Genomic DNA, 26,435 nt, shown 5'->3' with positions numbered 1-26,435 from the left:
CTTCACCATCCCCTATCGGCAACAATCACCTTTTCCTACCTTCTGGTTTAGACACAACATTTAAATCTTGGGAAGTAAAGGGTCTGGAACATTTTGCGGATCTGTTCATGGAGAGGAGTTTTGCCAGTTTTCGGGAGTCAGCTGCTAAATTCCAGCGACCCAACTCCAGTCTTTTGCGGTAAATTCAAGTTCGCGACTTCTTGCGTAAGGCAATTCCTCCCTTTCCTTTGGCACCACTTTCTTCCTTGATGAAGAGGATTCAGTCTTTGGCTCGGGGTTGCAAGAGGCCTACTTTGGACCTATATGGCCATATTCTCTCGTCGGATTCTTACTGGTGAGGTTTGGATTGAGGCCTTTCAAAGTCAAACTCCATGTCCTGATGTGTTCGGTTGAGCCTAATTAAATTCAAGGTGTTACACAGGACGCAATTGGCTAGGGCAAGGATGAATGTTTTTTCCCCCAAATGTTGAGGATAGGTATGATCGCTGTTCTCTTGGCCCGACTAATTCTGGTCCTGTCCCAAACATGTGGGCTTCTGGGCTTCCTTCTTTAATGCCATGTTAGAGATACTCCATGTGGATTTAGTCCCATGTCCACTGGTGGCCATATTTGGGGTGTCGGATTCTCCGGTGATTCAGTCTGGGGCAGAGGCAGATGTTGTCACGTTTCCCTCGCTGACAGCCCAGAGGTGAATATTGTTTGGTTGGAGATCTCCCACTCCCCCCAGTGCCTCTGCTCGGTTGGATGACTTAATGTAATTCCTCCATTTGGAGAAAGTCAAATTCACCATCAGGGGGTCCGTGGTGAGGATCTACCCGAGATGACAACCATTTATTTATTTTTTAAGGATCTAGTCACTGTCAGCTGTTAGGGAGTTTAGGTTGTTTTAGTATTTAAGTTAGTTATGTTTTTTTTAAACTTTCATATTTGCTTGTCATCTTTTGCATTCTTTTTCTCTGGTTTGTGTTCAATATTATGAAAAGACACGAACAAACATATTTTTATCGACTACAGCTCAGCCTTCAACACCATTATTCCGACGAAACTTATCTCCAAACTCTGTAGTCTGGGCCTTGGATCCTCCCTCTGCGACTGGATCCTGAACTTCCTTACCCACAGACCACAATCAGTAATGATAGTCAACAACACCTCCTCCACGATCATCCTCAACACCAGTGCCCTAAGGCAGCACAGTTGCGCAGTGGTTAGCATTGCTGCCTCACGGGCACCAAGGTCCCAGGTCCGATCCTGGCTCTGGGTCACTGTTCATATGGAGTTTGCACATTGTCCCCGTGTTTGCGTGGGTTTCACCCCCACAACCCAAAAATGTGCAGGTTAGGTGGATTGGCCATGCTAAATTGTCCCTTAATCGAAAAACACCGGCGCCCTACAAGGCTGTTTCCTCAGCCCCCTACTAAACTCCTTATACACCTGTGACTGTGTGGCTAAATGCCCCTCCAACTCGATTTTCAATTTGCTGATGACACCACAGTAGTGGGTCAGATTTCAAACAATGACGAGACAAAGTACAGGAATGAGATCAAGAATCTGGTGAACTGGTGCGATGACAATAGGCTCTCTCTTAATGTTAACAAAACAAAGGAGATTGTCATCGACTTCAGGAAGCGTAGAAGAGAACACACCCCTGACTGCACCAATGTGAATGAAGTAGAAAGGGTCCAGAGCTTCAAGTTTTTAGGTGTCCAGATCACCAACAACCTGTCCTGGTCCCCCCATGCTGACACTATAGATAAGAAAGCCCACCAATGACCCTAATTCCTCAGAAGACCAAAGAAATTTGGAATGTGAGCTACGACTCTCACCAACCTTTGCAGATGCACCATAGAAAGCATTCTTTCTGGTTGTATCACAGCTTGGTATGGTTCCTGCTCTGCCCATGACCGCAGGAAACTGCAAAAGGTTGTGAATGTAGCCCAGTCCAACACGCAAACCAACCTCCCATCCATTGACTGTCTACAATTCTTGCTGCCTCGGAAAGGTATCCAGCGTAATTAAGCACCCCACGCACCCTGGACATACTCTCTTCCACCTTCTTCCGTCAGGAAAAAGATCCCAAAGTTTGAGGTCACGTACCACTGACTCAAGAACAGCTTCTTCCCTGCTGCCATCAGACTTTTGAATGGACCTACCACATATTAAGTTTTTTAAAATAAATTTAGAGTGCCCAATTCATTATTTCCAATTAAGGGGCAATTTAGCGTGGCCAATCCACCTAACCTGCACATCTTTGGGTTGTGGGGGGTGAAACCCACGCAAACACGGGGAGAATGTGCAAACGCCACACGAACAGTGACCCAGAGCCGGAATCGAACCTGGGACCTCGGCGCCATGAGACAGCAGGGCTAACCACTGCGGCACCGTGCTGCCCTTACTACATATTAAGTTGATCTTTTCTCTACACCCTAGCCATGACTGTAACATTACATTCTGTAGTCTCTCCTTCCTTCCCTATGTACAGTATGCGTTGTCTGCATAGCCTGCAAGAAACAATACTTTTCACTGTATATTAATACATGTGACAATAATAAATTAAATCAAATCTTTAAAAAGATTATTTTTCACTTTAACAAAACAGTTCTTTCTCTTTTAGGGGAGAGAGAAGGGGGGGGAGGGGTGATGGGAGTGGGGAGGGAGTGGGTAGGGGCAGGGAAGGGGAAGGAGGGGAGGGATGTTTCAATGTCCAAAAGCAGCAGCTGGCAGGCAAACTCGAAGTGCCCTTCTGTCATTTGGAACCTGGGCTTCCTCACCTGCACTTCTGCATCAAGTTCTATAGTATCCTCCTCCAGCTCCTCCCTTTCTGGCAGCAAGTCATCTTCCAGGTGAATGCTCAGTTCTTGCTGAAGGGCAAAGTTGTGCAATGCACAACACACTACAGCTGCCGTGAGTTTCATTTCCACTGTTGAGGCAGTGCGGCAGTTAGAATTCGGCGTCAGGTCTTCCTTCAACATTTCCAAACGTTATCCCATTGCCTCTTTGCTGAAGCATAATCTCCTGCCACACATCTGACATAATTTCATCCAATGTCCTTTTCCTGTACCCTCTTAGGGGTTGGTAATTGATTTACTCCTCACCAGTCGGGACAGTCGAACTGCAGAGTGTGGTGAACTCAACCCAATGCATCACACAAGCTTGCCACCCTCGTCTAGTCAGCAGGGTGAACAACAATGAAACTCCGAAGAAACTTCTTGGCGAAAGTTCCCTCACGTTTCAACGAACGCTATAAATCTCCCTTTCTCAAGAGAGCGCAGCACAGGGCATTCAGGAGTTACAGGGTATGTTGTCTGGCGCCACTCCGCAAGCGGTACTTCTATGGTATGGAAGGAGCACCGCAGCAATACCAGTCAGGGGGCCAGACGCTGCGCCGCACACTATCCCTGGACTCCGTTGACAGCGATTCCACCCCCTGTGTAAAGTGCAGACATTGGACCAGGCAGAGCTGGCGGTGGCAAGAGAGCCAATGACCCAGGCGCCCTGGTCATGGTAGGTGTTGACCCCATGATAAGGCCTTGCGTTTGGACTGCCGGAAGAGGCTGATAATGGGACCGAGATGCGTGTGTTGGCATCTCGTATAGCCCCAACTCGTATTACAGTGCAGATCAATGGATATTTATTCCGGATGGAGTTGGACACAGGAGCGGCTGCTTCGGTTGTGGTGCAGTACACCTATAACTAGATCAAGCAGGGAGTGAGTACCTTGTTGTTGATGAGCAGGACAGCTCAGTTGGTCATGTATATACGTTAACGTTTGTATAGAGAGGGGTCTACGTTTGCTCCAGTAGTTCACAGCAGTCAGTCACTGCACCTTCCCCTCATCATGGTGCAAGGTTATGGATGGCCCCAGCTTGTTAGGCCATGGTTGGCTGCACCACTTGAATATGTCCTTCAAGTTGGGATGGGAGCATTATGCTCAGCGTTGAGCAAGTTCCCCAAAGTTTTTCGGCCAAGCTTCGGTACCATTAAGGGGGCTGTGGCTACTGTCCATGTGGACCCGGAGACCCAACACTGATATTTTCGGGCCTGCCTGCCATCGTCGGGAAGGTTGAGACCGAGCTTATATGGTTGGATAGTTTGGGAATCATCTGGCTGGTGCGCTTCGCTGAGTGGGCGGTGCCGGAGGTCCCGGTACTGAAGCCAGAATGAATGGTTCGCCTTTGTGGTGATTGCAAGTTAACGATGAACACGGCTTCGAGGTTAGACCATTACCTGCAGACCAGGATAGAGGACTTACGCGATACATTGGCTGGTGGATCGAGGTTCACTAAACCCGACATGTGCAACGCTTCTTTGCAGCTACATTTGGATAAGGCCTTTGGAAGTATGTAGCGATAAGACACACAAGGCTCTGTATGAATACACCTGGCTTCTGTTTGGCATATCCTTGACATTTGATGTGTTTCAGCGCATGATGGAGGGCATTTTGCGCAGTTGCCATGAGTTGCTGTCTATTTAAATGATGTTTTGACCACAGGGACACTGAGAAGGAGCATCAGCGGAACCTCAAGGCAGTGTTGCAAAGGTTCTCCGAGTATGGATTCCACCTGCGCATGGAGAAATGTGTATTTGGGCTATGGGTCGATCGCGAAGGGCTACACCCGGTAGCGGATAAGATGCAGGCGATATAGATGGCCCCTGCGCCACGAGAAGCCACGGAGCTCCAATCCTTTTTTAGGACTTTAATTATTACGGGCGGTTCATTCCGAACCTGTCTACCACAATGGTCGCCCTTTATTTGCTGTTGAAGAAGCGCCACCCCTGGGTTTGGGGTGCGGCCCAGGTGATGGCTTATCAGGAGGAAAAGTGCCGTTTATCCTCTCCGAAACTGCTCACTCATTTCGACTCGCCCAAACCGTTGTATGTGACATATGATGCCTCGCCATATGGCATAGGAGCTGTCCTGTCCCATCGTATGGGTGACGGCCATAGGACATAGGAGCAGAATTAGGCCATTTGGCCCATTGAGTCATCGCCGCCATTCAATCATAACTGATATCTTTCTCATCCCCATTTTCCTGCCTTCTTCCCATAACACCTTATTAATCAAGAACCATGACCGTCCAATCGTGTTTGCCTCGCAGACACTGACGGCTGCTGAAAGGAACTACATGCATATTGAGAAGGAGGGCCTGGCTGTTGCTTTTGGTGTCAAGCCTTTAACCCAATTTTATTTATTTTTTCCAATTAAGGGGCAATTTAGCATGGCCAATCCACCTACCCTGCACATCTTTGGGTGTGGGGGTGAGACCTACGCAGACACGGGGAGAATCGCAAGTTCCATACAGACAGTGACCCAGGGCCGGGAATGATCCTGGGTCCTCAGCGCTGTAGGTAGCAGTGCTAACCACTGCACCACTGTGCCACCCTCCCCTTAGATATTTGATTTAAAAGGGTTTTATAGGGCAGCACGGTGGCGCAGTGGGTTAGCCCAGCAGCCTCACGGCGCCGAGGTCCCAGGTTCGATCCTGGCTCTGGGTCACTGTCCGTGTGGAGTTTGCACATCCTCCCCGTGTTTGTGTGGGTTTCACCCCCACAGCCCAAAAGATGTGCAGGGTAGGTGGATTGGCCACGGTAAATTGCCTCTTAATTGGAAAAAATGAATTGGGTACCCTAAATTAAAATAAAAAAGGGTTTTATGCCTCAAGACCAGCAAAATTTATCGTGCTGGGGGCGTTTCTAGAAACAGTAATCTGGGACAGAATTTACAGCTTCTTGACTCTCATTAAGGAAAGCCAGCACGGATTTGTTTAACTAATTTGCTTGAGTATTTTTTTGATGAATTAACAGAGAGGGTTGCTGAGAGTAATGGTGTGGTGGTTAAACCGTGCTCGATTTATTGGAGTGAGAGTCTGCATCTTGTGGATCTGCATTGTTGAAGCCCTTCTTCGGTTTTGGGGTAGGCTTGATGGGGAAGATAATTTCCCTCCTCTAAGTGGTGTTATATAGTGGTTTCCTAAGTGCCCTCATCATTGTGGTTGGATCTTCCATGGGAGGCAGTGCTGCTGTCTTCCTTAGTTGTTGACCCTTAAATTCCCTTCTGCGCGCAGCTCACTGCTAAATGAGCTATTGTAGACAAAAGATTAGATGGATAATTGTTGGTTTCAGTGTCTGCTTCGAGGAATGAGGCTGGTTTAGTGATCTCTGTTGTTAATCAATACAGGCAGCATCATAACTTCTTCCTTTGCAGATCTTATTAATGCAGTGGCTGTCTGGGCCTGTACTGACATGTCTGGAGACATTTGAGTAAGGGTGTGGGTGTTGTAATGGAACATTACTCTGAGAGACATTTTCAATATCTGCATCAGTTTGTGCCAAATCCATGTTCCTGGGCGCTCCCTCAGCGTGTTTGGGTGACATTGATTTCTAGGCAACAGTTGTTCAAGACCAGTTATGACTGCTCCAATCCAAGATGGAGGAGCCAGGTAATACTACCATAGAATCACAGAGGGTGGCCATTTGGCCTGTTGTGTCTGTGCAGGCTCACTCCAAAAACAATTTTAATCACTTCCTGGCCTTTTCCCGTAATCCTGCAAATTCTTTTTCCTTAAATTCTCCTTCGATAGCCACAATTGAATCTGCCTCCACCATGCTCTCGGGCAGTGCATTCCAGATCCAAAACACTCGCAACATTTAAAAAAGGTTCTTCCTTTTGTTCACATTGCCCTGGGCAGCATGGTAGCACAGTGGGTAGCACTGTTGCTTCACAGCTCCAGGGTCCCAGGTTTGATTCCCGGCTTGGGACACTGTCTGTGTGGAGTCTGCACGTTCTCCCCGTGTCTGCGTAGGTTTCCTCCTGGTGCTCCGGTTTCCTTCCACAAGTCCCAAAAGACCTGCTGTTAGGTCATTTGGACATTCTGAATTCTCCCTCTGTGAACCCGAACACAGGTTCATTAAGTACATGGGAAGAAAAGGGAATAAAAGAAAATACATAATAGGGCAACACAAGATATACAATGTAACTACATAAGCACCGGCATCGGATGAAGCATACAGGGTGTAGTGTTAATGAGGTCAGTCCATAAGAGGATCATTCAGGAGTCTGGTAACAGCGGGGAAGAAGCTGTTTTTGAGTCTGTTCATGCATGTTCTCAGACCTCTGTATCTCCTGCCCGATGGAAGAAGTTGGAAGAGTGAGTAAGCCGGGTGGGAGGGGTCTTTGATTATGCCGCCCGCTTTCCCCAGGCAGTGGGAGGTGTAGATGGAGTCAATGGATGGGAAGCAGGTTTGTGTGATGGACTGGGCGGTGTTCACGACTCTCGGAAGTTTCTTGCAGTCCTGGGCCGAGCAGTCGCCATACCAGGCTGTGATGCAGCCCGATAGGATGCTTTCTATGGTGCATCTGTAAACGTTGGTAAGAGTCAGTGTGGACATGCCGAATTTCCTTAGTTTCCTGAGGAAGTATAGGCACTGTTGTGCTTTCTTGGTGGTAGCGTCGTCTTGGGTGGACTAGGACAGATTGTTGGAGATGTGCACCCCTACGAATTTGAAACTGCTAACCATCTCCACCTCGGCCCCGTTAATGCTGACAGGGGTGTGTACAGTACTTTGCTTCCTGAAGTCAATGACCAGCTCTTTGGTTTTGCTGGCACTGAGGGAGAGATTGTTGTCGCTGCACCACTCCACTAGGTACTCTATCTCCCGCCTGTATTCTGACTGTATTGTGTGCCATAATAGTCAGGCCTCAAGGGATCTAACAGCAGACGGCTGATGCAACAGTGGAGTCAGGCAAAGTTGTCGAGTTGGAAATAGGCAGTCTTAATGTTGGTCTGGTCAGAAACTCATTCTGGGACAAATACAACACCAAGGTTGCAAACAGTTTCAGTCTCAGACAGGTGCTGGGGAGAGGGATGGAGTTAATGGCTAGGGACTGGAGTCTGTGGTGGAGAGTGAAGACAATGAAAGCACAGTGTTATAAAGTAAGTGACAAACAGTCATCATTTTCACAAAAGCATAGAATAAAATAAACTGGATTTATTGCTGAAAAGGTAAACTGGTACTTAAAAATATTGTGTCATTCTGTTTTGGGTAAGGCAGCAGCCACGAGGAAAAATCTCATCTGACCAATCATCAGCCTACGCTCCATTATCAACTGCAGGATCTCTGTGTCTATTCGTATACCTGTAACGCCGTACCATATACCAAATAACAGAAATTCAACACTGGTTTCTTGCGTAAAAAGCAATTTGCAACTTTTATTTTGTCAGCTAGTCGTGTCTACTGGTAAGTTTCAATTTTCGAGTTCAAAATTTAAGACGTTCCGGCTAGCCCTTCAGCAAGTTAATCAGAATGATTGTCTTTCGCAAATACAGATTGTTGAATTCAAAATACAATAACAGCTCGGGTAATTTCTTCAAATCAAGATACACAGTAGAAAATGACTGTGCAGTTTAAAACAGAATAAAATAGCTGTTTTGCAAAGCAAGCAGATAGAATAGGTTTCAGAAGATAGGTTGAATTGATTCTAGAATGGCTATCGCATCCCGATACCTGAACTTTTAAGGAGATTACTATCTTTAAAGTTTCGTCCTTTTTACAGCTGTGATTGGGTTTAACTAATCTATAATTCATTTAATTCGGCCGAAGTGTCTGTCTGTCAAATTAAGAGATAAAAGATTTCTGTATTTTTCCACTTGAAGAAACCCTTTCCCACCAAACTATGGGGTGGCTTGTTGTTACCATGTACACGGAAGTGGATCTTAACTCAGCTCTCTAACACAGAGTCTTTCTGCCAGTTTGTCCTTGCAAATTCTAGCATTTGGCTTATCTGATCAATTCACAAGCCTTTTCTTACTGTTATGGCTAATACATATTGATTTAAAATTTTAGTTACTATGATTTATTTAAATAATTTCTTCCTTTAAACCTTTTTACCTATAATAAAACGTTGGCTTATATCATCAACAAAGTGATGGAAGATGTTGTTAGTGCTATTAAACCATAGTTACACATCAATAACCTCCTCACCAATGCTCAGTGCGTGTCTTTAAGTCAGAGATAGAAGGGCAGCATGGTGGTGCAGTGGGTTAGCCTTGCTGCCTCACGGCACCGAGGTCCCAAGTTCGATCCCGGCTCTGGGTCACTGTCCGTGTGGAGTTTGCTCATTTTCCCCGTGTTGACTGCAGTATTAATTTCTATTCACAACTCCTCAGATAAAGAAGTAGTCCATGCTTAGGCGCAAGAAAACCTGGACAACATTCAAGTTTCAGCTGATAAATGACAAATATCATTTATGCCACACAAGTGTTATGTAATTACCATCTCCAACAAGAGAAAGTCAAACTAGCCCCCTTGATATTCAAAGGGATTACTATTATGGGCCAGAGTTTAGAGAACCACAAAGTATATCATGGAGTTCACCTGACCCACAACTTTAAATGATTTTGGTTATGGGGAGCACAAGGGCCCACTCTACAGGAGTGATGCAACAGAGATCTAAAGCACTTTTAAAACAAAACAATGTTTATTATATGAATCCAGTTAACATTTTATAAACCCACAGTAAACATCTTAGCAACTATCAACTCAAATACTTCCCCCAAAGAATACAAGTAACCCTTAACCTTTCCTAGCAACATCCATAAGGCAAATACCCTCTTTTACAAAGACAGCAGTTTTAAATTCTCTACTGAGAGCAGTTATCATTTTTAAATTAGCGAGTGATCTGAAGACATTCTTTTCATGCAGAGAGATCAAAATTACACCTTGTTTTGCTGGATGCAGCTCCAACTCTGAAAACGAAACTAAACACACGCTGTCGCTGCCAATTCAAAAACAAAAGTAAAAGCAGACAGACAGCGCAGTTCCACCCACACTATGACATCACTGCAGCTATTTGATAAACACCCATTTCTTAAAAGTACACCCACTACAGCTATTTGATAAACACCCATTTCTTAAAGGTACTCTCACATGACAATTACCATCACTGAGTCACCTTCCATCAATGTCCTAGGAGTCAGACTTTTGGCGACTATGTACTGAGCCGTCTCACACAAGTGGCTCCCGCTTGGAGACTTGGTTTTTGCTCCTTTTTACCCAGTAAATGGGTGTTGTGGTGGGAAGAAAGTAAATTTTTTTTTTACAGTACCCAATTCTTTTTTTTCTAATAAAGGGGCAATTTAGCATGGCCAATCCACCTACCCTGCACATCTTTAGGTTGTGGGGGCGAAACCCATGCAAATATGGCAAGAATGTGCAACCTCCACACAGACAGTGACCCAGAGCCGGGATTGAACCTGGGACCTTGGCGTCGTGAGGCAGCAGTGCTAACCACTGCACCACAATGCCGTCCCTGGGACGAACGTTAAAGTGAGTGCTGTTTATTGGTTTTTCCTCTGGTGTGGGATGTCACTGGGTACAATATGAGGCAAAAATCAAACAAAGCCCCCACTCCAGATTCAGAGAACCTTCGTGGCAGAATGAAGGAGAATATGGCGGACCGCCGTGTCATTAAGCAGCTAATTGACTTGATCATTGGAGAATTCCAGAAGTACAGGCAGGAGATGCAGGAAGACCTGTCTAAGGTGATTGTGGTGTCAGTAGCTTCCCTTCGCTTGGCGATGGAAAGGGTGGAGCAGCGACTGGAGTCACCGGGCACGACGATCCAGAAGGTGGAGAAACGGTCCCAGACCGCAGCAACTGGGTTGTCTCTTTAGAAGCAGAAATAGCAATGTTGGCAGAGGCCCACAAAGTTTTGAAGGCCAGGGTGGATGACCAAGAGAACCGATCCAGGCATCAAAACCTGAGCATAGTCAGGTTATCGGAGGGAATCGAAGGTACGAGTACCACTGAATATTTGGCAAAGATTTTTGGGAAGCTGGTCGTGGGTGCTCTTTGCAAAATCCCCCAACATAGACTGGGCCCACCAGTCACTGCACCAGCAGCCGAGAATGGGGAATCCATCATGGGTGGATGGTTTGGGGGGGGGGGGGGGGGAATTGATGGCGATTATGTACAGTTATGGTGTTTTTTATTATTTGAATGTTTTACAAGTTCATGTGGTTGTTCTTCGCCATGGTTGATGTTGTTGTTACTTTGGGTTCCATGTTTTTACTCGTCAAGGGGGGTATGGGTCCGTTCTTCCCGGTACACACTATTTCGGATGGGGGAGTGGAGTGTAGGGTAGTTTGGGCTGTATGGGTTGGGTTATTTTTGTTGTTTTCCAAGTGGGGGTCACATTGCTGGCAGTCATGCTAGTAAACAGGAGCACTGTGAAGTAGGGAGCTGCAGCCAATAGTCTGGGGGGAGGTGGGGGTGGGTGGGCGGGGGGGGGTGGTGACTGGATTAATTGGTGGGGGCAGCATGCCTACGTTGGCTGGGCATTCTTGATCATGGGCGGAGTGGGGTGACTTCAACTGTGATTGGACCCAAGGATGGGCAGATCGAGCCCCAAGTCCTTTGTAACTTCGGGGATGGAGAAAGATCTGGCAGTGTTTATGAAACAGGTGGGGGGGGGCGGGGTGGACCCGTGGGGGTCTAGTCATCCAAGAGAGAGGGAGTTTTCCTTCTTCTCCCACGTGCATCAGTGTACTCCCGAATAGACATTTTTGTGGTGGGGAAATCGGTATTCCCGGGAATGGTGGGGGCTAAATACACTGGGATAGTGATATTAGATCATGCACCACATTATGTGGATGTGAGGCTGGAGACAGGTCGAGCCCAACGCCCCCCCATGGAGGTTATACACGGCGCTCCGAGCAGACAAGGAGTTCTGTGAGGAGGTAGCCTCGGCCACAGGGAACAATGTAGAGTTCAACGAGAATGGGAAGTCCCACCCTCAACGTTCTGGGAAGTGTTGAAGGCAGTAATCAGAGGTGAGGTCATCTCATATAAGGCCCAAATGGACAAGGTTGGGAGGTTGGACAGGCAGAGGTTGGTTGACTCAACTCTGGAGGTGGATCCTCCATGGTCCCAACAAAGGAGCTGTTTGCAGAAAGAAAGTGGTTACAGATGAAATTTGATTTGGTATCAACTGGGAAGGCGATGAACTAACTGCGTCATTCACGGGGGGCATTTTATGAGTATGGGGAGAAGGCCAGCCATCTATTGGCTCATCAGCTGAGACAACAGGTAGCCACATGAGAGATATTGCATGTTATGGACGAGGGGGGAGGGCTGGTAACAGATCTGGACAAAATTAATGCCGCATTTGAGGCATTTTACCGAGGGCTGTATAGTTCTGAACCCCTGGAGAAGGGCTTGGAGATGGAACAGTTATTAGATGGCCTGGACTTCTTGGTGGTGGAGAAGATGAGAGGACAGGGGTTGGAGGCGCCATTTGGACAGGAGGAGCTTATGAAGTGTATGAGTTCTATGCAATCAAGGAAGGCACCAGGGCTAGATGGATTCCCGGTGGAATTTTACAAGCAGTTTGTAGCATCACTGGCACCACATTTACTGGGGTTGTTCAATGACTCTCTGTCGCAGGGGGAGCTGCCAGCCACGTTGGTGCAGGCATCAATCTCCCTGATCCTTAAGAAGGACAAGGATCTGGCTGGAGCGTGGGTCTTAAAGGCCTATTTCTTTACTGAATATCAATGCAAAGGCATTAGCTAAGGTTTTGGCAAAGCGTCTGGAGGGTTGTGTTTGGAGTGGTCTCTGAGAATCAGACTGAGTTTGTTAAGGTGTGACAATTTCCGGCCAATATCAGGCGCCTCTAGAACGTGGTCATGTCCTTCATCTAGGGGGAAGGTGCTTGAAGTAATCATCTCCATGGATGCAGAGAAAACTTTCCATCAGGCGGAGTGGAGGTATCTCTTCAAGGTTCTGGGACGATTTGAATTTGGGCCAAAGTTTATCTCCTGGGTAAGCCTGTTAGATAATGCTCCCACAGTGAGTGTCCAGACTAACATGGTGAGCTCAGGGTATTTCTGGCTATACAGGGGCAAGAGATAAGGATGTCTGTTGTCCCCATTGTTATTCACGCTAGCAATTGAACATAGAAGGAACATAGGGTGTCCCTTTATGTGGACGGCCTGTTGTTGCACATTCCGGACCCTGTAGTCTGTTTTAGGGAAGATAATAGAACTGTTCAGGGTACAAACTAAATGTGAACAAGAGCGAAATATTTCCGGTAAACCCCCTGGGTAGGGGAGCAGATCTGGAAACGCTACTGTTCAAGCTGGCCAAGATGATGTTTAGATATCTAGGGATTCAGATGGCTCATGATTGGGCCTTGCTGCACAAATTGAACTTGGCCAGTTTGGTGGAGGGGATGAAAGGGAACTTGAAGGTGGGATACTCTCCCGATTTCCTTGGCGAAAAGAGCATAAGTGATCAAAATGAACATTTTGCCGAGATTCCTATTTGTGTTCCAGTCTCTCTCGATATTTTATTCGTGAGGGTGGATAAGTTAATCACGGCCTTTGTGTGGGCGGGCAAGGCACCCAGGATTCAAAGAGCCTTTCTGCAGAGGGGTCAGCTGGTGTTACCATATTTTATGTTCTACTATTGGATGGCAAACATTGAGAAGGTGGTGGGGGAAGTCGGGGTAGGGGCAAATGGAAGAGGCTTTGTGTGTCAGGTCGTGTTTATGGGTATTGGTTACTGGCCCTTCCCCATTTTCCTCGGCCAAATTCACAATGAACCCGATAGTGGTGGCATCTCTAAAAATCTGGTATCAACTCAACCAACATTTTAGATTAGTACTGTCCCCAATCTGCGGAAACCATAGATTTGCACCGTCTGGGATAGATGCAATGTACAGGATTTGGAAGAGGGAGAGGATCAAGAGGTTTAGGGATCTGTTTGTGGAGGGTGGGTTCGTGGGACCAATGGAGCTGAAGGAAAGATACCAACTTCAGAGGGGGAGTGAGTATAGATATATGCAGGTGCGAGACTTTGTTTACAAAGAACTCTCTTCATTCCCCCAGTTGCTGAGGCATACACTGATGGATAGCATGTTATCTTGTGATGATCTGGGGGAAAGGAAGATCTCGGACATATATGCATGGTTGCTGGAGATGGAGAAGGCTCTGTTAGAAGAGATAAAGGGGAAGTGGGAAGATGAATTGGGCTTGGGGTTAGAAGAAGGGCTTGGAGTCAGATTTTGTATAAGGTAAATTCTACTTCCTCTTGTGCCAGGCTGATGATGGAATTCTCCGCATTTGCCTGGAAGAACATTGTTCTAAGAAGTTCAACACCATCCAAGACAAAGCGGCCTGCCTGACTGACACCCGATCCATCAATTAGCCGAACAAATGTTTGTAAGCGTTCATCATAATTTTACACTCTCTGCTTAATTTATAAAAGCAAGATCCCGTACACCTTTTCAACCACTTACTCAACCTGCCCTGCCGCTTTCAATGATTTTTGCAGAAAACCCCCCACGCCTCTCTGCTCCTGCCCCCTCGGATGGAAAAACAATGGTCCTCCTACTGACTTCTGGGGAACTCCACTGTATAACTGCCCCCAGAATGAAATACAACAGTTCACCACCATCTTGACATTCGGCCAAATTTGTATACATCCTGGCTGGGATTCTCCGAGCCCGCGCCGGGTCGGAGAAGCGCCAGTGACGCGGGAAATTCCCGCCACGCTGCTCCGACACTGGGTACAGCGACTGGAGAATCGGCGTCAATCGCACCCGCGAAGTCGACACGGCGCTGGTCAGGGGCCGCTGAAAGAGGCCCCGCAGCGATTCTCCACTGTCGACTGGCTGAATTCCTGCCGAATCCCGCCCCGGCATGATTCTAACCTGGCGCCACCTGGTGGGAACTCGGACCCACGGCTACGGTGGCCATCCTGGGGAATCAGACTCAGGTGGGGGGGCATCCACGGCATCCAGGCCTGCGATCGGGGGCTACCGATTGGTGGGCGCCCGCAATCTGGAGGGTGCCTACCTCCTTCTGCGCGGGCCTCCTGTCGGGCTCCGCCATGTTGCATGGCGCCGGAGCGGAGACGGCCATCACGCGCATGCGCCGTCGTGGAGATGGCCATTGCATGCATGCGCGGACCAGCGCCGGCAGTGTGTGGAGCATTCCGGCGCCATGCTGGCCCCCTCAGGGCCACTGAATCACTGGGTCAGGAGGCCCATTGACACCGGCATGCACCACTCCAGTGTTTACGCTGGCATCAACACTTGGCTGGATTTCAAAGAATTCCTCCCCTGTCATCGTCCTCTTTATTCCATGAGCTTCAACATGGCTGGCCAGCCTCTTATTTGGCATGTTATCAAACACCTTTTGTGTATAGATAAGCTTTTGTCAGCTGTGACTCCATTGGTAGCACTTGTGACAAGAGATGGTACTGCATTTAAAATATAAATTTAGAGTACCCAATTCTTTTTTTTCCCCAATTAAGGGGCAATTTAATGTGGCCAATCCAACTACCCTGCACATCTTTTTGGGTTATTGGGATGAGACCCACGCAGACACGGGGAGAATGTGCAAACTCCACACGGACAGTGACCCGGAGCCAGGATCGAACCTGGGTCCTCGGCGCCATGCTAACCACTGCGCCATTGTGCGACCCTTAGATGTTATTACTTTTAATATTTTGGGGGTCTATTGCGTTATTGTGTAAAGATGGCTTGTGGGTCTGTGTGTATGTGAAACTATTTTAATTAACCCGAAGACTGATTGTCTCGTAAAGTTTGAGACATGAAAGGAGTGTACGTGTTAAAGGTACGTATTTGAAGTAGGTATGGCCAAGTGAATTTTCTATGAGTAAACAAACATGGGTAGACATTTACATTAGGAGATAAGTAAAGGTTGAGATTTTTTGCATTTAAATTTCAAAGGGGAGTAAAGGTTTTACAACTTGGAAAAGGTCATTGAAAAGGAAAGGTTAATTAAATGTTATTGGACGGGGAGGGCAATAGGGAGAACATGGAAGATTTTTACATTTTGGGAAAGATAAAGTTTGAAGAAGTGCTAAGGACAATGGAAATGAAGATGAAATAGGAAAAGGGTATTTCGGGAGAGATGTTGGGATGGTCATGTGAGACCTGCTGAGGTTTGGTTGAATGAGAAAGAACTACTAACAAAATCTCTGGGCTGAAAGAGGTGCAGTTTAAATCAGCCAAACAATCAAACCAGCAAAGTCTTGAGGTGCAAAAAGCAGTCTTGTGTGTGAAGTTTTGAATTTCCACAGCAGAGTGGAAGTGAGTTTGAGAAGTTTTGTGATATACGTTTCCTACAGCAACAGTGGGTTTGCTTTGTGGTAATAATCCTTGAAGTGCCACAAAACAATGGGCTTGTGCATGATCAATTACAGCCCCACTTGACCTGGAGTTGCAACACAAGTGAAATTAGATTCTATTTTTAAATACCTGAGGACCTTGGTTGAGCCCAATAAACTGCAGTCACCAGGTTTGTAAATTTAACACAAATAACCTTTTATATAAAATTAAAATGGCAAAAATGTAACTGACTACCTAATACCCCTCTCCCAAAAACCCCTCCCACATTTCCAACTACCCCACTCTACACACTCACACATACAGACAACATAGAGGGTAAGGGTGGTGGGTGGAGAAGAAAAAATGATGGTAAAGTAAAAAGGATAAAAGATTTACGATGCACTATGGTGGTTTTCAGTTAAAGTCTTTTAGGAGTGCAAGCTTTTGCTTCGATGCTTCTTCCTTTTAAGCTTGAGAGAGTTTTCTTTGACAAGGCTGTCTACTTTCATTGTAGATTCAAGACCATTTCAACTCGGCCGTAAAGATGTGCCAGGCACTCACTGGTTTTAAAACAATAATGCAACCCTATACTTCAGCAGTGAGGGAGAGCTCCTACTCCCTTCAAGGTCTAACCAAGTCTCTCAGAAGCATCCCACAGAAACCAATCACTGACTGTTGTCAACCAGAATAGTGTCCCTGACCAACCCACAGGTTGCCAGCCAGCCAAATGAACCAACTTTCTCCAATGCTTGTTCTTAAGATTCCCTTGGCGCCGACTCGTCTGCTTTCTGTCTTCAAAAAAATCCCCCGGAATAAACTATCCTGACTAGCAGTCTACCTCAGAATAAGTCCACTGCTAATTCCGATTATGAATCTGTGGACCAAAAATAATAAAATAAAATCAAAGAAATACACATTCCTGCCCCCATAACCTTTCACTCCCTGGTTAATCAAGAATCTATCTACCGCTGCCGTAAAAGATATTCAAAGACTCTGCTTCCACTGTCTTTCGAGAAAGAGAGTTCGAGACTCCCAACCCTCTGAGAGAAAAAAGGTCTTCTCATCTGTCTTAAATGAGCGACCCCATATTTTTAAACAGTGACCATACTTGTTGGAGAGTAAGATGTTCTCAAAGGCCTCCTGCATTCCCTGGCTGAGTCCTTCTTTGGGAAAGGGGGTAATTTCATTATCCCCCTATTTCATCTGTGCCTGCACCCCTTAAACTGCGAGGGTGACCACCTGCAGAAGAGTGCTGTTCACAGAGAACATAGAACATAGAATTTACAGTGCAGAAGGAGGCCAATTGGCCCATCGAGTCTGCACCGGCTCTTGGAAAGAGCACCCTACCCCAGGTCAACACCTCCACCCTATCCCCATAACTCAGTAACCCCACCCAACACTAAGGGCAATTTTGGACACTGCGGGCAATTTAGCATGGCCAATCCACCTAACCCGCACATCTTTGGGCTGTGGGAGGAAACCGGAGCACCCGGAGGAAACCCACGCACACACGGGGAGGATGTGCAGACTCCGCACAGTGACCCAAGCCAGAATCGAACCTGGGACCCTGGAGCTGTGAAGCAATTGTGCTATCCACAATGCTACCGTGCTGCCCCTCGGTCCACTACCATCGGCCTGGGGGTGAGGAGAAAATTGGGAACCGCAGTGGTAGTGACCGGGTGCAGTATTGTTTATTTAATTTTTAAAAAAATCTTGGTCCTTGGGTGCAACAGCGAATAAACTTTAGGAACAGGCTGTGTGGGTTCAGATGCAGCCAGCCCCGTGTGCGGTTATAAGACGGAGCAATGGCTCTGCCATGTTGCAGTACTGCGAGTGGCCAGGGCGGGGAGACACTGAGTAACTCCATGTTGCGCCGCGTCCCCGTTTCCAGGTTCGCTTTCCGTGAGGATCGCGCCCCGGCTCCACTCCCACAAACAGGAACAGGTGGCGGCAGGACAGGGGCGCCGTGTACAACCCGAGCCGGGGACCGCTCGCAGCACCACACACCATGGAAATCACTTCGTTTTCCGCGGCGAAATAAAACAAAAGAGACAAGTTTGCAGGACGGGGGTTGGGGAAGAAGGTCTTGAACCTTCCTGTTGTATCTGGGATTGGGCTGACGCTCTTCGTATCTGCTCCGATAGAGAGAGATCCTTTGGTGTGTGTACATATTGCTGTTGCCGAGAGGAGTAATGAAAGTGACCGTCTGCTTCGCGAGGACCAGGGTGGTTGTTCCTTGTGGAGACGGAGCCATCACCGTGCACAGCCTGATCCAGCAAGCGGTGACCAGGTACCGCAGGGCCATCGCCAAGGTGAGTGCGGGGGAGAGGAGCCGGCCTGCCGCCGACACAATGTGGCGAGTCGGGGCGACACAATGTATCCACCAGGCGCTGGAGCCGGGAGCAACATGGCGCTTCCTGATATTCCTACTGGATACAAGGTTTCCAGCTCCCCCTACATTTCAGGGAGCGAGTGAGTGGGGAGAGGAAATAAAAGCAACCTTAAAGTTACTGCTACCCTCACCTTCCCCCTCCTCCTTATATCCAGTTTGAAGTCTTAAAAAGTTTTTTCTACCAACTTCGTTCCGCACTGTATGTTTCGTTCCCTCTGCATCTCTGCTCCCTCCCTCCCCTCAAAAGCATAATCGGTGTGAGGTAAAATGTGGCGTCTGAGGATTGGGGAGGAGAAGGTGATTCAACTCCAGCCCGAGGCTTTCCCAAACACGAAGGCCTCGGAGAGCTTTTCTGGGAAACATTCCGGCAAGAGTTTGGTTTTCAGGTTCACCCAGTCGATCAGACACGATTGTAACTCGATTTACTGACTATGTCGGAATGGCACTTATGAATGGGAAACTTAAGCCCCCCCCCCCCCCCCGAGTAAATCTTGACGATTAGGTTAATTGATCCTCAAAGTGGATTCTTGGGGAATCAGCAGGGCCAGAGATTAATGGTTAAATAAAAATAACGCAGCTATATCTTCAGACAACAAAATTAATGACTTTTACTTCAGATGGACACACAGCCCTTTGACTGGTGTCCAATTTGCATTTACAGTAAAAAGGTTGAATTTCAGTTTAGAGCTAACTCTAAATGTGTTGGTGCAAGTCTGTTGAGTAATTAGACTAGAGGGGACTTCCTTGTAAAACTATTAAATTAGCGTGTAACCTTCCGAAAATTCGACCAATGGACCTGAAAATGTAGTTTAGTTATGTCTGACAGTTATTTGTGCATTTCGTATAGCTCAATTATTTTCAAGTTAAGGTACCATTACAGTTTACTAAAATTGTGTTCAGAAGCCCATCAACTTTGTTATTCTCCTTGTACAATTCGTTCCAGCAAAAAACAAATGCAGTGAAATTTTCATGAGCCTGTCAATTATTTTGAAGCATTCGGAACAGTTGTGACCTTCATATTGCTGTCACGTATCATCTTTTAGCACTTGGCAAAAGGCAACATTAGATATTTCATTAGGACAGTGTTTTTTTGTTTACCACAAATAACACCGTACATATCTGCGAACTCAATTTTTACATTTTGCTGTAAAATCAAGTTGATATTTTAGGTGAGCTGATTGTATGCCAAGTCCAGCAAAGTAGGAGTTTGGGCTGAGTTGGGTAATTGATTGCGAGAGAAATTAAATTGCCTGCTCTGTGAATGATCGATAGCTGAAGCCCGTAGGAGATGTCGTGTTAGATAATAGTGGAAGCCTGATGTATATCTATTACTTCATTGTGCCACCTAACTGCTGGTTGTTAATGTTTTATGTCCCTGGATCATCATTTGTGATAAATTTTCTGAATGTTTGTGTGTAATTGGATTGTGGAAAAGCTTCACTGTAAACCATTGATTGTGTTTACTAATGCAAGCAACATTTAAAATATTTTAATGATTAGTTGAATAGTTTGCTTGGGGTGATTTTTGGATTATTTTAAAGAATCCAATGGCATTGGGGGAAAAAAGTCATCTGGTGTTGCCATGGAGAAAGCAATCAAAAAAGTTGCAGAGCTTGAACAAATTTCTTTTGTTTGCGTAATTTCTAGCAGGTGTCAACTAGGCAGGTTTCAAGTTTGACCAAATGCCTCAGCTAGTTGAAGTTGACTTTACCAGCCACTCCGTATCCTTTTTGACAAGATTTGAAATTTGACATTCTTGTATTTTTCCCAGATGAAAATCTTAGGCAACATCTCTCTCTTTTCAAATTCTCTACTACCAAGTGGTTGTTTGGGGGGTGGAAAAGTTTCAGCATTGATTTGCTGGGATGATGCACTAGTTGTGGTTGTGTTGAAATACTTGAACGAGTAATCGTATAAAATATTGAAAAATAATTTCCACTGGTTGGGGAATTGGCAAGAAGGGGGCATAATTTTCAGGATGAGTGGAAGCATTATAATGCAAAGAATTATATACAATTTACAGCACAGAAACCGACCATTTAGCCCAATTGCTGTATGCTGGTGTTTATACTCTACATGGAGCTCCTCCAATCCTATTTCATCTTATCCTATCCCCACTTCCTTCTAAATATTTAAACTATGGAATGTCAATCTGAACATTTAAGAGACAACCCAATGTTTGGAAAAAGTTAAAAGCATTAAAACTCAGCTGTGATATCTGTTGTGTCTAGATAGCCTGCCAACAGTCACATGCAGGATCACATGTAAAGGATGCTACTTGGGCAGATGCCAGCTGACTATCCCAGCATAAATCAGCACCTGCAGGAGAGGAAGGGGATCTCCTTAGTAGAGTCCTTTTTAAAAAAAAAAAGTTAAAGTACCCAGTTGTTTTTTTCCAATTAGGGGACAATTTAGTGTGGCCAATCCACCTACCCTGCACATCTTTGGTTTGTGGGGGTGAAACCACACAGACACAGCGAGAATGTGCAAACTCCATATGGACAGTGACCCAGGGCCGGGATCGATTCCGGGTCCTTAGCGCCTTGAGGCAGCAGTGCTAACCACTGCGCCACTCTGCCGCCCTTCCTCAGTAGAGTCTTTTGCTGAATATTCGTTTTGAACAAAACTATGCTGAAAACCATTTAGTTGGATAAGCTGCAACAGTCCTATCCAACTATGTGCCGTCTTCTTCCAGAATTAATTTTTATTCAAGTCACCTCTTTGTCAGTACAAGTCTTATCTCAGTGAGTCTCCATATTTTCAGTATCTGAGACCAATAGTTCCCTTGAACGCCAGTGCAACCAGGCTGCATCCACCGCCACTCTGCTCCGCCAGGCTGAACATATTCTCATGTTGAACAACTTCTCTAATAACTCCACTCACTTGCTCCCAATAAAACTCCTGGCTATACCTACCTTTATATTGATGTGGAACATTCCCCGTTCCAGTCCTTCTCATGCTTCTTTTTTCCAATATCAGTGATGTTTTACTGCTATCAGCCTGAAGTAGAAATTACATTAACTTTTCTTCAAATTTTCACCCTTTTCTCACCTTCACATAGTTCTCGCTGATTCTTCCCTTCCTTAACTTCTCTGCCTCCATTTTATCAAGCAATATTTACACTCAATGTGCTGGTTGCCATAGCTACTTGACTACACTTCCTCACACCCTGCTTCATGTAAGGACTCCATTCTATTCTCCCGGTTTCTGTGCCTCCATCACATCTGATGCAGTCTTTCATTCCAGTGTTTCTAACATATAACCCTTTTATCTTCAACCGAAAAGTCTTTCCACATTGGTTGACTCGGACCTTGACCATGCCTGTCCCATTTCTTGCATTTCTGCCCAACCCTTTATCTGCTTCCTCAGAGTCATATAGGTGGCATGATAGCATTGTGCCTGCGTGGATTTCCTCCCATGAGTTTCGAAAGACATGCTTGTTAGGCGAATTGGACATTCTAAATTCTCCCTCAGTGTACCTGATCAGGCGCCATAGTGTGGCAACTAGGGGATTTTCACAGTGACTTCATTGCAGTGTTAATGCAAGCCGACTTGTGACACTAATAAAGATTATAGATTATCATTATCTTCACCTTCCATCTCACCTGCCTCCTTAAACAGCAGCTGGCTTCTACCACCTTCCCCTCCATTTCAGCACTGTTCTTACTGTGACAATCTGGTCCATTACTCAGCCATTCTCTACACATCATCTCCTTCCCACAGCACCTTTCCATGCAAGTGCAGGATATGCAACACATGTCCTTTTACCTCAATTTTCCCACTGTCCAAGGCCCCAAACCCCCCTTCCAGGGGACAGTGATTTGTGTAATTCTCTCCTATTAGTCTACTGTATTCTGCATCCAGCGAGGGCTTCTCTACACTGGAATAATCACTTTGCGGAACACTTTCTTCAGTCCACAAGTGTGATTGAGTTTCTGGTTGCATGACAATTTAATTCTCCACCTTGCTCTCATGTAGTCTTCTCTCTCTTCTGCCTCTTACAGTTTTCGAATAAAGTTCAACATAAGCCTGAGAATCATTTTTGAGTGAGGTACATTACAGCCCTCGACTCAACATTGAGTTCAACAATTGCAGGCCATAATGTCTGTTTCTGTTCTGTTTTCTTTTTCTTCTTTTGCTTTCAGACAGTGGCTGTCCATCATTCTGCCATTCATGTCTCCTCTCGACCCATCTTTTTTCTTTCTTTCTTTGTCCTTTTGTCTTTCACCCCTCACCCTTTTGTCATTTAATACTCCTGTCTTCCAGGATCGCTGAGTTTCCCTTTTGTTCTATTATCCAACTTACTTTTCCTTGTTCTGTTGAGGGGCCATTGATAGAATCATGGAACCACAGAATTCCTACAGTGAAGACGGGAGCCATTCGGCCCACAGAGTCTGCACTGACCCTCCGAAAGAACACCCAACCAGGGCCACTCCCTGCACTAACCCCGTAATCCCATCTAACCTGCATGTTGGTGGACACGAGGTGCAATTTAGCATGGTCACTCCATCTAACCTGCACCTCTTCGGACTGTGGGAGGAACCCCATGCAGACACGGGGAGAATGTGCAAACTCCACACAGACAAATAGTTAACCAAGGTGAGAATCGGGCCCAGGCCAGTCGAAATAGTAACTCTCTTTCTCAGTAAGAGGCTTTACGATCTGCCTCTGCTTCTATATTCTTACATTATGTTCTTAGATGATGCCTGACCCGTTGAATATTTCCAGCATTTTCTGTTTTTATTTTGGATTTCTAGTATCTGCAGTATTTATTTATTTATTTGCTTACTTAAATTGGCATAATGTAAAAAAAATAAATAAATTTAGAGTACCCAGTTTTTATTTTTTTCCCAATTAAGGGCCAATTTAGTGTGGCCAGTCCACCTACTCTGCACATCTTTGGGTTGTGGGGGCGAAACCCACTCAGACATGGGGAGAATGTGCAAACCCCGCACAGACAGTGACCCGGGGCCGGATCCTCAGTGCCATAGGCAGCAGTGCTAACCATTGGGCCACCGTGCTTCCCTTAAAATTGGCATAAATGTAGTAAACTTTTTTTTTAATTTAAATTTTTTACTTTTTAAATTTAGAGTATCCAATTCATTTTTCCAATTAAGGGGCAATTTAGTGTGGCTAATTCGCCTACCCAGCACCTCTTTGGGTTGTGGAGGCAAAACCCACGCAAACACTGGGAGAATGTGCAAACTCCACACGGACAGTGACCCAGAGCTGGGATTGAACCTGGGACCTCAGTGCCATGAGGCTGCAGTGCTACCACTGTGCCACCGTGCAGCCCCAGAAAACAATTTTTTACAATAGAGTAGATGCTTACATTATCTGATTATTTGGTATTTTTAAGGAAACACCAAGTGTTGTTTGTTAAATTGATTTTCTAAATTCGCTATAGCACCCAGCTTTGCTTCAGAATGGTTCAAATTTGAAATTAAACTGACTATGGCCAGAGTCCAAAATGTGCCTATCCAGGGCAGATTAATTCTGTAAAATAATCATAATACTATTTCTAGTTGCGAACATGATTTTTGTTTGATATTTAAAGTTTGCTTGAAAGTGGAACTTGTCCATTGACTGCTTTAAGTTACTCCCAGTCTGCTTTGTTCTCACATCCCTCGGTATCTCCTGACCATTCTCCTATTTCTTGGATGCAGACCACTGGAAGGGGAAGCTTTTTACCATGTATTTTGAAGTTCTCTCTTTTTTTTTATTTGTCTTGGGTTAACGCTACGAAACCAGCTATGAGACACAATATTCACTTCAAGCATGAAGTTATTTGGCAATGGATTGCCCTACTAACACTCAGACCCAGGGACGGTGGGACTGCCGTATGAGGAGAGATTGAGTTGGGTTAGGATTATATTCGCTGAAGTATAAAATTCTAACTGGACTAGACAGGGTAGATGCAAGAAGGATGTTCCTGATGGTGGGAGAGTCCAGAACCAGGGGCACATGCTTGAGGATAAAGGGGAGACCATTTCGGACTGAGGTGTGAAACGTCTTTAACCAGTGATGTTGAGCCTGTGGAATTCTCCATCACAGAAAGCAGTTGAAACCAAAAACATATATTTTCAAGAAGGAATTGATATAACTCTTGGGGCTAAAGGGATCAACGGGTATGGGGTGTTAGTGGGAACAGGTTACTGAGTTAGGAGATCAGTCATGGTCATAATGAATGGCGAAGCAGACTCAATGGGCCGAATTGCCGCCTCCTGCTCCTATTTTCTATGTTGAAGTTTGTTCCTCGATCACACTTTAACTCTGGGACTGCATTCGGACTTGTTGGCTATTAATTGGCAACAAAATATGAAACTACCTTATTTTAATCCTACTGATACTGCCCATCATATTCAATGCACAATAAATTTTTTGAAGTTTGGCGTACAGACCTGAGCTGCATTCCACTTCTTCAGATATGATAGCTGCCGGGGTCTGAGGTGAAATAAACTTTGACAACCGCAGCTTGGTTCATGGTGAGTTGCAGCATGAAACATTTATCAGCAGTCTTGTTCACGAAGGCCACAAACCTTTCCTGATGTGGAAAGTGGAATTGATTAGCATAAAATCAATTGCCATATGTACTTTTTTGCCACTTGCTGTTCTGTGGCGGGGAGCAATGGTCGATAAACGGAGCTAAGGTATAGATCAGCCATGGTCTAATTGAATGCAGTCTTGAAGGGTTTATTCTGCTCTGTGTTCACCTGATTAATATTGTGCCCGATAGTATTTCAAATAATCTCTTAAATCATGGCAATTAGGGAGCTCTTGGCAAGATGGTCTCTCTTTAACATCTTTAAGAAATAGCTGATTTTTTTTGACTTAATTGCATAGAAATATTTTAGAAATAAATGGATAATAGCATGGAACATCTGGGAATATATTTATGAATATAATTATAGAAAAATGAAATGTAGTTAAACAATCAGTCCTATTCCTCCTGGTAACCATCTCTAATTTCCACTATCAATGACATTCTAATTTAATTCTCCTGTGATGAATAACTGCAGATAATAGTTTTCCATTTAATAAAAAAAAAAGTACTTTGTGGAATAATTCCTCACCCTTTCACCTTTATTCTTTCTTCTCTGGAGCAGCAAGGCTTTGAGATAATGAACTGGCATTACAGTCTTTGTTGCTTAACCCTGGTCAGGATTCCTCAGATGATCTGTGATCTTTTGCTATCTCACATAGCATTGCAAATTATTTGCAGCATGGAAACAGGCCATTTGGCCCAACAGCTTTATGCCAATGTTTATGTTCCTCACAGGCCTCTACCCGCCTTTCTTCCTCTAACGCACTCAACATAGTGGAGAAAGACATAGAAAGTTATTTATTTTGCATCCAAACAGGTTATCTCAACTTTTTCTGGTAGTGAATTCCACTTACTGCCTTGTGGCTAAAGAACTTGGATTTCTGATTTATCTCTCTCTCTCTCTCTCTCAAACCTCTCAGCTTGGTGCCACGCTCTGTCTTTTTTGGATCTTCTCCAATGTCCCTGTAATTTCTATAATAACATAAAACAAAACTATTCATAGTCCTTTCCGTGTGATCTAACCAAGGTTTTATCCCAGTTTATTTATTTATTTTAAAAATGGTGCCCAATTATATTTTTCCCAATTAAGGGACAATTTAGCATGGCCTACCCTGCACATCTTTTTGGCTTGTGGGGATGGGACTCAGGCAGACGTGGGTGACTGTGCAAACTCTACACGGACAATGGGGTCGGAATTGAATCCGGGTCCTCGGCATTGCGTCTATGCCACTTTAATGTAACTTCTCATTTTTCAATTCTATCCCTCTGGAAATGAACCCCCCACCCCCACAGTCCTTTTTTGTGTACTTGTTCATCACTACCATGTCTCTGCCCCCCCCCCCTTTTGTTGCAGTTCTTCTCAA

The 26,435-nt window shown here is 45.5% G+C and overlaps 1 protein-coding gene across 9 annotated transcripts in view; it reads left to right on the top strand.

Moving 5' to 3' along the window:
- The first annotated feature begins 17,999 nt into the window (after window positions 1-17,999).
- LOC119966499 (partitioning defective 3 homolog) overlaps window positions 18,000-26,435 on the top strand; it is a 939,848-nt gene continuing 931,412 nt past the window's right edge. For 5 of the 9 annotated variants that reach the window (XM_038798290.1, XM_038798285.1, XM_038798283.1 and 2 more), the window contains exon 1: window positions 18,001-18,447. In XM_038798290.1, coding sequence (XP_038654218.1) covers window positions 18,328-18,447 — 120 coding nt within the window. In that variant the 5' untranslated portion in view covers window positions 18,001-18,327. Of the gene's footprint in view, window positions 18,448-26,435 lie in introns of all 9 variants that reach the window. The other 4 variants (XM_038798287.1, XM_038798289.1, XM_038798288.1 and 1 more) reach the window with 2 other exon arrangements.

Source organism: Scyliorhinus canicula, chromosome 5, assembly GCF_902713615.1.
Source record: "Scyliorhinus canicula chromosome 5, sScyCan1.1, whole genome shotgun sequence".
NCBI lineage: Eukaryota > Metazoa > Chordata > Chondrichthyes > Carcharhiniformes > Scyliorhinidae > Scyliorhinus > Scyliorhinus canicula.
The sequence above is the reverse complement of the archived record's forward strand: the minus strand, read 5'-3'. Positions and strand labels throughout refer to the sequence as shown.